The sequence below is a fragment of the Hyaena hyaena genome, unplaced genomic scaffold, assembly GCF_003009895.1.
Source record: "Hyaena hyaena isolate Hyena2069 unplaced genomic scaffold, ASM300989v1 scaffold_111, whole genome shotgun sequence".
Taxonomy (NCBI): Eukaryota; Metazoa; Chordata; class Mammalia; order Carnivora; family Hyaenidae; genus Hyaena; species Hyaena hyaena.
Window position 1 is genome coordinate 1,505,221 of NW_024080743.1, and position 13,271 is coordinate 1,518,491.

A 13,271-nucleotide genomic window follows, 5' to 3' on the forward strand; every position below is an offset into this window, starting at 1 on the left:
CTGGTTCTCTTTCTCTGGATAACCACTGACTGATACAGCTTCTGTGAATGGTTGATGCAAGCTGCAAGAGAAGTGGAGATGCGTATTCTGGCCTAGCAACCCCAGCCCTAAGAACACTTGAGGGAAAAAAAAGGTTCTAAAGGATATTTCCTTCAGGGGTGCACGGTGGAGGTAGGTCCTTCAGCCCCCAAAATGGCTGGAGCCCTCCTGACCTTCCCAACATTAGCTCTCAACAAAGGCAGGCCATGTTCCTACATTCACCTTCATCTTCCAGGTTGTCTTGGATAAATAAATAAATGATCCCAGTGGCTGAAGGACAGAGGGCTAAGCAGGGCATTCTGGTAAAGCTGATTCAGAGACAGGCCATCCAGAGGAGCCCAGGGGACAATGTTCTCAGAAAAAGGATCAAGAAGCAATTTTAATACCCTCACCCAACTAAAATACCTAGATCCTAGTACCGTAGCAAGCCATTCACAGCACTCTGCTGAAATGAAACCAGAGAGGCAATTTCACACCAGCTCCTCACTGGATCTGGTGAGTGATACCCTGCCTTTAGGACAGTCATTAGTGGCTCCAGGCTGGAGACCAGGGTTACAGAGGACATCAAAGTCACACCCTTGAATCAAGTGGTGTGACTGCCCCCAGTGAGGTCTCTGGAAAGTAGGGGGCATTTAGATTATGTACATCCCTCAGGAGGCCACCTGACTACCTTCTTTGCACTATCTGTGACTGAGGAATAAATGGCAGGGGCTCTAAGCAAAGGGGGAAAAACTGGAGGAAAAAAACAGCTCAAAACACTAGGGAGGAGGGGAATCGCTTTTAGAATGCTATTTTTAAGGCAGCAGCCTCTGTGGCTAACCTCCAGTCAGTGGTAGGGCAATGGCTGACGGTATTTCAAAAGCTGAATAAAGTATCTAGGAAAAATATTGTTATACGTAGTTGGTTGTGATCAGGACCATGTTCTGCATCTAGATCTTAGGGGAAATCATTCAACCTCAGTACCTTCCTCTGGAAAAGGGAAACTCTGGGCCAAAAGACTGTGGACATTTAAATTCCAATATCTCTGGCTACATGGATTTGCTCCCATTCAAACCCAGGATCAAAGTCCAAGATGGGAGATGAAAAGGGAGAAAGTAGGGGAAAAGCTCACCCAAACTACTAATCCCTATCATGAAAAAATACTTATTATTCTTGCTAACATTTATCAAGCACTGACTATGTGCCTGGAACTATTCTAAGCCCTATACATGGGTTATAGACACCATTTACTAGCTGTGTGATCATGCACAAATTAACTTAATCTCCCTTTGTGGAAATGGATTTCCTCATGTTAACATGAGGATAATAATAGTACCTACTTTACAGGCTTATTATGAAGGTTAAATAAGGTAATATACGTGAAGTGCTTGGAACAGTGCCAAGCACATGGCTCACGCACTGTTTGTCAAATGTACGCATACATGTATACATAGCCTCACAATGGGCCACAAGGGTTGTCTGACAGATCAGACAGCTGACAGGCCATAATTCATTCCTCACTGTGACTGGACTGTAGTCTTCTTGTCCAAACTTTCAGAAAAAGATATATGAACCCTGCTTTCAAGTACTGGAGCAGTGCTGGCTCCAAACAGTAGCTCTGAACATAACCCAGCAGCCTGTATCAGCCAGAAACTATAGCATCTCCAGAACAGACTCTGACATAAACACAGAAGGGCTGGAGATCAAATGGGCTTTTTGGGCTTTTGGCAGAGATGGCAGATGGCTAAGCCCCTGACTTTCAGGTGTCCTCTGGGTCCCACGATCACAGGTGTGTCATTTGCCACCCAAACGGGACAAGGCAGAAGTAGAGTAAGGAGGACTCTGTGGCCCGGTGGCATTAAGAGGCCATCTGAGGATAGGGGGTTCACACCAAAGGCAAAAACCAAGAGCAAAAACTGTTCTTGGGATTATAAATTCTCCCTTGGACAAAGAAACAAGTAAGGCTAAAGGCACCCCTTCCTCCTCTGAAGAAATCAGCTTCCAAGCCAGGGGTTTGGATGATGGAGATTTGGAGTGTCAGTGCTGGGCTGCCTCAAATAAGCCCAGTGCCTCCAGCCCAGAAGGAAATCAGGCCATCACGCAGTCCCCGTTAGAAATGGGGGCTGTAGGCCACCTGCGGGGAATGCTTACCAGGGGCCTCACTGTCTGCAGGGAGATGACCATGGGACAGCCACAGGCTTTCAAGTCGGCCTCACCGGAATTTCCCAGGAGACAAGTTTCTCTCTTGCCTATTACATGAAAAAATATTCTGCAACCTCCCTTAACAAAACACTCAGTTTTTCTACCAAACAGCCCCTTGGAGGCTGCCTATGACATTAACCATGAGCACCAGACATATAATGCTTGATACAATTTCCCAAAGCTTCGGAAGGGCAGATCCATCAGATTGTCAGAGTAGCCTGAGACAGCAAAGCCTTCAAGGAAGGAATGGGACTCTACACGAAGAACCCAGCCTTCTCTCCTTGGTGAAATAGCATTTATTTAACCTCAATTTGTTGAATGAAAGCAAAGCCTTCACAGAGCTGGGGCCCAGGCCTGCACACAGACATGACACAGCAAGTCCAGTGGAGCCAGGAAAAGTCTACGCTTGCGTGAACCCTCCAGGACAGGATGTCTTGATCAGGAAGAATACACCCAGGCAAACCTCATAAGGCCAAGGGGCCACTCACTGGCAACATTCACAAGCCTTAACCCAGCAAGTTAAGATAAATCCTAGGAAGTCTTCCAAAAAACTCTTTCTGGACCAGGATTACCAACTGAAACTGGACTCATTCCAATGCTCTAACTGCCACAGTGACATTTAGGAAGAGCTCTCTTTACCACAAATGGGCCAGAAACTCGTTCCTAGGAAATATAGTAGTTGACTGACCCTAGTTCATGAGAGGATCAAGCCCCTTACAATTAGGGCTCTTACGGACAAGCCACAAAACCAACAGATAAGCAGGCTCTGGAACAAAAATGCATGGTACACAACCGCTTGGACTATCCCACAGGGCACAGTGAGTCATTCCACAAGAGACGGTTTTTAAAAAGAAGAAGAACCAATCTTGACATGTTTAGTTATTTAATCTGCCTTTGAGAGAGAATTTATTTGGGGAAAGCCTCACTAGAAAATCCAAAATGGTGTATCTACAGCCCTCGTCTATACAGTAGTATACACTGTATACTAGTCTGGTATACAGGAATGACATTCCTGGTTGAGCAAAAACCTGTGCTTGCGCCTACAACCCTGACTCATGCTGCTCCTGTCAGTCGCAAGGAGGGAGCTGCCTTTGTTGCATTTGGAAGAAGAGTCTTGTTGCTTCCAATTTTCAGGACCTAACAATGGTATTTCTTACAATGAAATGTAATTCCCAGGGCGCATAGGTGACTCTCAGTCTGTTAAGCGTCCAACTTTGGCTCAAGTCAGATCTCGCAGTTCGTGGATTTGAGCCCCACGTCGGGCTTGGTGCTGACAGCTCAGAGCCTGGAGCCTGCTTTGGATTCTGTGTCTCACTCTCTCTCTCTGCCCCTCCCCTGCTCACGCTCCCCCTCTCTCAATCTCAAAAATAAAAATAAAAACATCAAAACTTGTTTGAAATGCAATTCCCAGTATCTTCACCATCTCTCCTATGTCATGGGAAGCTTCTGGAGGGCAGACAGTCCTTTCCAATTTTCTCTGGAACCCTCCACACCCAGCACAGTCCTCAGCATCCTGCAGCCACTCAAAACTGGGTGTCGGATGCATGAACAAGTGGATACAGAAATCGTCATACCAGGTATGTTAATCTAACGTTTTTCTAAATGTGGGGAGAACTGCCAAGCAAGGGAAAGGAGGAATTTCGAAAAGAAAAAAATCATTTCCAGATTTTTAAATGCAACATAGTGGAGAATACAGGGATTTTTTTTTTTTTTTAATTCCCTCCTCCACAACCAAACTTGAATGCCTGAGTTATTCAAAGAGCATTTTTGGATACTACGACTCTCAGTTACACATCACTTGGAGCCATGAAAAGGAAGGCCTGGGCATGCGCTGTGGTATAGGCTGTGCATGTCCCTTCCTAGAGCAGAGCTAAGCACACATCTGGGGCTATTTAACAACTGATTGGAAATTTCGCCTTCTGATTTCCAGTTAAATACTGGGCACAGGAAAACAAATAGCACTTGTTTTTCACTGAGCCTTGTCAGTGATCCAAACTGCAGTGCGGACCAGAGAACTGCCTGTGGTTTGGTGGCAGAGGCCCAAATATTTAGACCGTCCCCCCCCACACCCCCGCCGCCAAGATTAAGTAAAAGGAATAAACCAGATTTTGGCAACACCTGCTTCTTCACCCGCCCCTCCCCCTTCTCAGACACACAAAACTAGATTTTAAATATTAAGCCTGGTCCTGGTATTAATTTACATTTTTCATTAGGATTAAATTTTGATTTGTTTTTATTCCAAAGCCAATAGCATAGCATTTAGTTTCTCTCATTTTTTTTTTCAACTGCCCTGCCCTGATATTTACTTGGATTTGCTGAAGAGGCAATGTTCAGATTACCATTTTCTGTTTCCAATTAAATTGGGATATAATATCTAGCATTCATATTATCAAAGAATCAGAGAGTTTGAAAGCTGAGAGGAATTTCAGAGACTGGCTAGTGCCACCTCCTCACTTTAGAGATGAGGAAACTGAGGCCCAAGTAAGTGATTTTGTCCAATGATACAGAACTAGTTAGTGACACAGTCACTCAGTACTCAGGCTTCTTGGTACCCAGGCCAGGGTGTTAACCAGAAAGAAAATCCTGAGTTGCCTCTGAGTAGAGCTGTCAGATAAAATACAGAAGAGCTAGTTAAATTTGAATCTCAGTTAAACAATGAATAGTTTTTTAGTATAAGTATGCCCCAAATGTCATATGGGCTTACTAAAAAAAAGTATTTGTTGTTTATTTGAAATTCAAAATTAATGGGTCTCCTATATCTCTGTTAACTCTGGAAACCTTATCTTAGAGAGCAGTATCCCCTCCCACTCCGTACCTCCACTCAAACACATATATGTGTACATACATTTCTTTCCTTTTTTAATGTCAATGGATAGAAAATATAAGCTGCAGCACAGTAATCCCAAGAATGGACTGGAAGAAGTCACTGCTTATTTTTTGAGATTTCCTTATCTTAGAAACCTTTCTTCCTTGTAAGCATGCAAAGCAACCAAGCCTGACATTAAAAGGCTCTGTAAGGCCCCTGGATTAGGTATTTTATGTGTCATCTTGAGAATTTCTACTGGTCTCAGGGCTCCGAGTCTGTAGACATTGCAGGAGAGCGCACTCAGGTTTAGAATACACAATAAATAAGATTAAGGGGCTCCTGGGTGGCTCAGGTGGTTAAGTGTTTGACTCTTGACTTCGGCTCAGGTCATGATTTTCTGGTTTGTAAGATGGAACCCCATGTCGGGCTGTGCATTGACAGCACCAAGGCTGCTTGGGATTCTGTCTCTTCCCATCTCCCCTGTTGCACACAAGAGGAGCAGAGAGAGAGGGAGACAGAAAAGATCCTAAGAAGCCTCCACGTACAATGAGAGGCTCATCTCATAAACCATGAGATCCTGACTTGGGCCAAAATGAAGAGTCAGATGCCTAAATGACTGAACCACCCAGGCACCCCAGTTCATTGATTTTATACCTTAAAATTAAAAAAAAATTTTTTCAATGTTTATTTATTATTACGGGAGAGAGAGAGACAGAGCATGAGCAGGGAAGGGGCAGAGAGAGAGGGAGACAGAATCTGAAGCAGGCTCCAGGCTCTGAGCTGTCAGCACAGAGCCTGATGTGGGGCTCAAACTCACAAACCATGAGATCATGACCTGAGCTGAAGTCAGACGCTTAACAGACTGAGCCAGCCAGGTGCCTCTATACCTTAATTTTTAAAAAGAGTGCTAGAGCAAGTTTTTATCTAACAACTTTATTGAGATATAATTCACATATTATAATATCCACCCTTTTAATCTGTACAACTCAGTGTTTTTATCATATTCATAGTTGTAGTCCATTCATCACTATCTAATTCCAGAACCATGTTTACTATTCCCAAAAGAAACTCCATACCATTAGTAGTCATTCCTCATCCTCCCCTCCCACCAGCCTTGGTAACCACTGATTTATTTTCTTTCTCTACGGATTTGCCTGTTCTGGAAATAAATGGAATCATACAACATATGGCCTTTTGTGTGTGGCTTCTTTAACTATATTTTCAAGGTTCATCCATATTGTGGTATGTATTAATACTTCATTCCTTTTAATGGCTAAATAATATTCCATTGCATAGATCTACACTTTTTTAAATGTTTATTTATTCTTGAGAGAGACAGACAGAGCGCCAAGTGGGGGAAGGGCAGAGAGAGAGGGAGACAGAGAATCTGAAGCAGGCACCAGGCTCGGAGCTGTCAGCACATAGCCCAACACAGGGTTAGAACTTACAAACTATGAAATCATGAGAGCCAAAGGTGGATGCTCAACTGACTGAGCCACACAGGTGCCCGGGATCCCGGGATCTACATTTTTTTTTTTTTTTTTTTTAGCCCACCTATCAGTTGGATAGTTGGGCTGTTTTTACTTTTTGGTTGCTAAGAATAATGCTGCTAAGAACATTTGTGGGAGATTTTTTCTGTAGACCTATGTTTTGACCACTTTGTAGCATTTTACAGTACTGTCAGCAGTTTATGAGGGTTCCAATTTCCCTACATCCTCAACAACTCTTGTTATTATCTGCCTTTTTTATTAGAGGCATCCTAGCAGGTGTGAAGTGGCATCTCACTGTGGTCTTAAATTTGCATTTTCCTAATGACTAATGATATTGAACATCTTTTCATGTGCTTATTAGCCATGTGAGATTTTTCTTTGGTGAAATGTGTACTCAAATTGTAGCTGTTTCTTAACAAAAACTAGTATTGTCCTGATTTTTTTTTTTTTTTTAGCAAACTCAGGTTGAATGTTCAGATATTTATTGCCACATTGAGCTATGCTTTTTCTTCAGTGTGGAAATGATTTCATAAATAAAAACTCTTCTAAGAGCTTTTTCTTTGTAGTTTCAACATGCCAGACAGGGAGGTTAGGATTATTCTTATTTCTAATTGCATGGAATGACAGCTTTAACCTACTCAGTATTCTCTGGGCCATCCAGACACCCCACAAAAGTAAATCTATACAGCTGTGACAACTCCATTGTGCATGTGCGTGTGCACAAGCACACACATGTGTGAGACTCGTACTCAAAGACTCACTACTTGACGATGAAACAATCACCCTTCATCCCATTTCCTATGTAACCAGAACAACTCAATAATGGAACTACACTCACAGAGGAAACTCAATCCCATATTCTCCCTGCCTGACATGCTCCTCCTTGTCCGCACTGAAATCATAAGGAGGTCTGGAATGATTTGACAGAAAAAAAGACAGATATTTTCATTGGACAGTATAAAGTATAATATTTTTAGTCACTCTCATGGTGGCTGAGACATTTAGAGCAACAATGTCCCTGCTAACTAATTATGAAATGTTCCCTTTTTAAATTTGGGCATCTACAGTAATACAGACATGTCAAGTTAAATTAAAACGTCATCCTGGAGGAGCTTGGGTAGCTCAGTCGGTTAAGCATCTGACTTCAGCTCAGGTCATGATCTTACAGTTTGTGGGTTCAAGCCCCGCGTCAGGCTCTGTGCTGACAGCTAGCTCAGAGCCTAGAGCCTGTCTTCAGATTCTGTGATTCCTTCTCTCTCTGACCCTCCTCTGCTCACTCTGTCTCTATCTCTCTCTCAAAAATAAATAAACCATTAAGGGGCGCCTGGGTGGCTTAGTCGGTTAAGCGTCCGACTTTCACTTAGGTCATGATCTCGCGGTTCGTGGGTTCAAGCCCCGCGTCGGGCTCTGTGCTGACTGCCAGCTCAGAGCCTGGAGCCCGTTTCAGTCTGTGACTCCCTCTCTCTCTGACCCTCCCCTGCTCATGCTGTCTCTCTCTCTCTCTCTCCTAGAAATAAATAAAAAACATTAAAACTCTATAGTTTTAGTGCTATAACTCTACCTGGAAAGTAAAGACAGTTTTAAGACAGTGGTGCAGGCATTACATGAATGCCAATAATGTAAATTAAAGCAAATAAATAATAACTACATCTTAGACAAAGAATCAAGAGACGGCCTTTCTCCCTCCACAACTCTGAGCTCTTTGGGTAACCTGGGAGGAGACAGTGATAGAAATGGCTAAGCCCCAGGTTTTGAAAACTGCATGGGCCTTCTGAAGTGTTTGTAAAATAATATAATGGTCTTATCTCCAAATGTGAACCCTTAGCTACTATACATGGATAAACAGAACTCATCCCTGGTATTCCATCCAGCGGTAGACCCCTCTGCTGCAGTGGCTATCCAGTGGATGCATATACCCTGAAATTCCTTTCCAGCAACACAGAGCAAGGGAAGAGCTTGCCTTTACCCTCTTCACCTCACACACTGTCAGGGAGAGCTACCTAGCTTGTAAGATCATCCATGGACATGAGAAAATGAATGAGCAACACATGTTCTACCAGCTCTTCCAGGCCTTGAAAAAACGTAAGGATGGGAATAAACCATTTTACCTAAAGAAAGCTTTGTTGGATAACAAAGCAGAGTTCAAGTGTCCCCAAATATAAATCCTTGGCCTCACCCAATACTGTTTGCCCTATGTTGGTAATTTTAGGTTCATCACCTGATCTGCTATCTCTACATGGGATCAACTCCAAATAGGGACGATGTTAAGTTGTTTAAATAAAACTATCTCCTTTTTAACCATTAGTGCATTTCAAAAAAAATTTTTTTGATGTTTTATTTATTTCTGAGAGAGAGATAGAGACAGCATGAGCAAGGCAGGGTCAGAGACGGAGACACAGAATCTGAAGCAGGCTCCAGGCTCTGAGCTAGCTGTCAGCACAGAGCCCGACGTGGGGCTCGAACCCACAAACCGTGAGATCATGACCTGAGCCGAAGTCGGATGCCCAACTGACTGAGCCACCCAGGCGTCCCCCATTAGTGCATTTTAAACTGATGGCCAAGATGCAGTTTCTATAGATCTCAAACAAAATTAAAGCAAATAAATAATAACTAGGAATAAGATACTTTCCATTACAACCTATGGAGTGGTAGGTTCATGAAGAGTCCAGAAAGTGACCAGTACAACTATCATATATGTGGCCCAAACTTTTCATCTGGGCCTGTAGCTCAGAGAAATACAAACTCCTTTCAGTCTTGATTAGGCCAACCTAGACATTTATAATTAGAAATTTAAATTCAACATCCATGGTGTGCCTGGGTGGCTCAGTCAGTTAAGCATCCGACCCTTGATTTCAGCTCAGGTCATGATCTCACGGTTGTGAGATTGAGCCCAGCATCACACTTTGCACTGGGCGTGGAGCCTGCTTGGAATTCTCTCTCTCCCTCTCCCTCCACCCCTGTCCCACTGTGTGCACCCTTTCTTTCTTTCTCTCTCCCTATAAACAAACAAACAAACAAACAGAAATAGAAATTCAACATCCTACCCAAGTGTTCTTTACTATGACTAATATTAAATAGTCACAACAACAACAGGTAATATCTATGAAAAGGGTTAGGCACTATATTAAACATGCTACATGTAATGTCTTTTACTCAAGATAACAACCCCATGATGCTGTAACTATTAATTTTCCCATATTACAAGTGAGGAAAACCAGGCTTAGAAAAATAAAATAATTTGCCTTGAATTGCCACTTGGATTCAAAGCAGGGTGGGCAAAACATTTGCTCATATGCTGTCCACACCCTGCCCAGTGTGGTACCCTCATGTAGCTACTGAGCACCTGAAATGTGGCTGTTGTGCCTCAGGGACTGTATTTGTAATCTTAGTTAATTTAAATTTTTTTAAGTTTATTTATTTTGAGAGACAGAGAACAAATTGGGGAGGGGCAGAGAGAATCCTAGGCAGGCTCCACACTATCAGCACAGAGGCCAGTGTGGAGCTCAAACTCAGGCACCATGAGATCATGACCTGAGCCAAAATCAAATACTTAACTGACTGAGCCACCCAGGTGCCCCTAGTTAATTTAAATTTAAATAGCTCACCATAGCTACTGTTTACAGTACTGGACAATATAGCTCAGCACTCCATGGACTAAATGCACATAAGATTTTATGATCATAGCCATTATACTTACTATCACAAATACCTTTAATTACAGGAGGTTGATAATGATTATGAATATGAAGGAGCCAGTATGGGGAAAGAGCTTCTAGAGTAAGTCCCATCTGGGTTTGACAGAATGTCACTCAATTTGGTTTTGCCTGATGCTTCCTCATGACTAGATCCAGGTTATATGTGTACGTTTGGCTACAATACAACATAAATGATGCCATGCCCTTTCTCGGGTTATCACATCCAAAGGCACATCATGTGCACCTGTACCATACTGGTGATGTTGATTTTGATGACTTGGTTAAGGTACTGCTGGGTAACTCTCCTATAGCAGTTACTGTTTCTTTTGTTATTAGTAAGTTGTTTGAGTAATTTAAATAAAATATACTGTTCCTCAAACTCCCTCCACTTCTACATTTAGCTTCTACTGATGACTCTTGCCCAATAAACCTTTACTATGATGATCGCAAAATCAGGAATTTCTTTTTTTCTTTTCTTTTTTCTTTTTTTTTTTTTTTACAAATAGTTTATTGTCAATTTGGTTTCCATATAACACCCAGTGCTCATCCCCACAAGTGCCCTCCTCCATTCCCATCCCCCCTCCCCCCACATCCATCAGTCCTCAGTTTTTGTCAGCATTCAAGAGTCTCTCATGGTTTGCCTCTCTCCTTTTCCCCCACCACTTCCCCCCTTCTTCTCCCCCTTGTTCCTCCGTTAAGTTCCTTCTAATCCTCCTATACGTGCAAACATATGATATTTGTCCTTCTCTGACTGACTTATTTCGCTCAGCATAACACCCTCAAGGTCCATCCATGTTGCGACACATAGCCAGATTTCATTGTTTCTCATTGTCATGTAGTATTCCATGGTATAGATAAACCACATCTTCAAAATCAGGAATTTCTAACTCTATCATCCTGCTAGATTACCGACCTTGTCCGTCTTTACTCATTTATTTCTCTACTTATTAATTGTATTGATTATGGATTCCTAATTTATTCAACGGGTACCTTTGATGTATTCTTCAAATATAAGTACAGATCTAGAGTAAGAGTTATTAATTACATGAAGTATGCTCATTATACAAGAAAAAGACTATTAACTGAGGCCTCTTTTTGGTCTGGATGCTTTGGGGCAAAGAGGTTTAAAAGCCTAAGGCTCTGCAGTTGAGGACATCAGCATGAAGTGCTAGCAGTAGACAACGTGAGTTATCACTGTGAAGGGCAGTCTTGCTCATCATCAGACATGATATCATACCCCAAAAATTCCATCCAAACAACCCATCAATTTCTCCACAACTAGCAAACTTGAATGTTCTGGCAAACTCAAAAGGACATGATTTACAAATAGTAGGTAATATTTGGATCTTTCCACAAGAGCTGGGTTCCAGCTTTTTTATAAAATACAAATGTTTTCATTTTGGAACTCGCTGTGTCACTCTCTCAACAAACAGATCCTCATATCAGAAAGCAGGCCTCTGTTATATACAAATAGAATGGGTTTGTGTGTATTTGTTTTGTGGTCAGAGACCACACACCTAGTGGCTGTTTACAATGTTTACATTGCTCCTGATGCCAGCCGGCAGGAGTCTCAGAGCAGGGACCAAGGCCCAGGCCACACAGAGAATGACTGCAGGTCCCCCTCTAACATGCAGACTAGACCAGATCCTCCTTCCACAGGCAGACACACACGTGTGGTGTTTGTTTTCCGTGACTCCTTCTCTATGCTGCCCAAATACCACTAAGAGCGTTCTTCCAATTTAACACAGCGTGGACTCTGGTATTATTTCAATGCAATCAGCCTTTTAAAAAGACCTGTAAAGTTTCAGGGTCATTATATCCTTGTGCTAAGGACACTCAAGGAAGGTTTCAAACACTTACCAAGAAAAGTCTGGAGACCCCAACTGCCAGCCTCTCTGTCTTCAGATGCCAGACCAGGGGCTGTGGGGAGTTGAGCATGAACACGATAGGCTTGTGGTGAATGTGGACCGAGGAGATGGGATTTAGGTGCAGAGTGACCTAGGAAGCAACAGAGAGAGAAATCTTAACACTGGCTTTCCATTAAAATCACAGAGCATAGCATCTGAAATACTTTTCCATAGCTCACCGTTAAAAGAAGCTGTAAGGTAGTTTAGATTCTATGGATAAGATATACTATACTAGGTTGAATTAGATGCTGCTGCCAGTATTTGACCATTTTTTACTACAAAAATGGCAACCCACACTAATCTCAATTAAAACATGATTCAGCTCCCAGTAATAGCAGAACACAAATAAACACTTTTTTTTTTTCAAAGTTAGCAAAGACAGAACAAAAGTTACCTTCCCTCAGGACTGCCTTATCCTACAAGTCAAATGAAAAAGCTAAGAAATGGGATTATGGAATGCCATGGGGGGGGGGTCATCCCTCTGGATCACCCGAGAAAGGACTTTCTTCTCTTCCAGGTGAGCTCCAACCTCTAAAAAGTGAAGTGAGTTCTGCCAAAGAAAAGTGCCGAAAGCTACAGGAAAGGGACTGCCAAGGGGAGCTTTCATCAACCCAGCTATTAGCTTCAGGGGGCTTTCCAAAAAAACATGAAGTACAGAGAACACACAGAATAAAAACTGATTGTATGCAGACCTGGTCCAAAACAAAAACAAAAGCAAAACAGGGAAGAAGACCATGAGTCTCAATAAGAAAACTGTGACCACTTTTGATAGTAAATCAAGGACTATTATAGGTTACCGCTATCATCATTAACATCATCAAAAAACACCTATGAGGACAGCTGGAGACAGTGTGCTCAACATCTTCCCAGAGTGTACCAGCCAAAATAGGTCAACGTGAACACAGAAAAGCAAAAGGGTGAATAAAGAAATACCGAACAGATGCTTTCATAGAAGCATGTCTCATACTGGCTTTCTGTACAGAGGGGTGAAGCAAGACCCAAGAAGCACATATTTTAACAAGTTGAACTCACCCAAGAGCACCAGAAAGTGATGAGAGGGAAAGCACGAAAAATGACTTTAGCTGGCAAGACAAAAACTGAGTAATACACTGGGAATAACGGAACATCTCAGCCATAATCCTTATGAGCATTA

General features: G+C 42.5%; 1 protein-coding gene across 3 annotated transcripts in view; it reads right to left on the reverse strand.

Annotated features, from left to right (window-relative positions):
• The window catches only part of TGFBR3 (transforming growth factor beta receptor 3), a 208,871-nt gene that overhangs the window by 68,631 nt on the left and 126,969 nt on the right, over positions 1-13,271 (reverse strand). For all 3 annotated transcript variants that reach the window (XM_039236461.1, XM_039236462.1, XM_039236463.1), the window contains one exon: positions 12,072-12,209. In XM_039236461.1, coding sequence (XP_039092392.1) covers positions 12,072-12,209 — 138 coding nt within the window. The remainder of the gene's footprint in view (positions 1-12,071; positions 12,210-13,271) is intronic.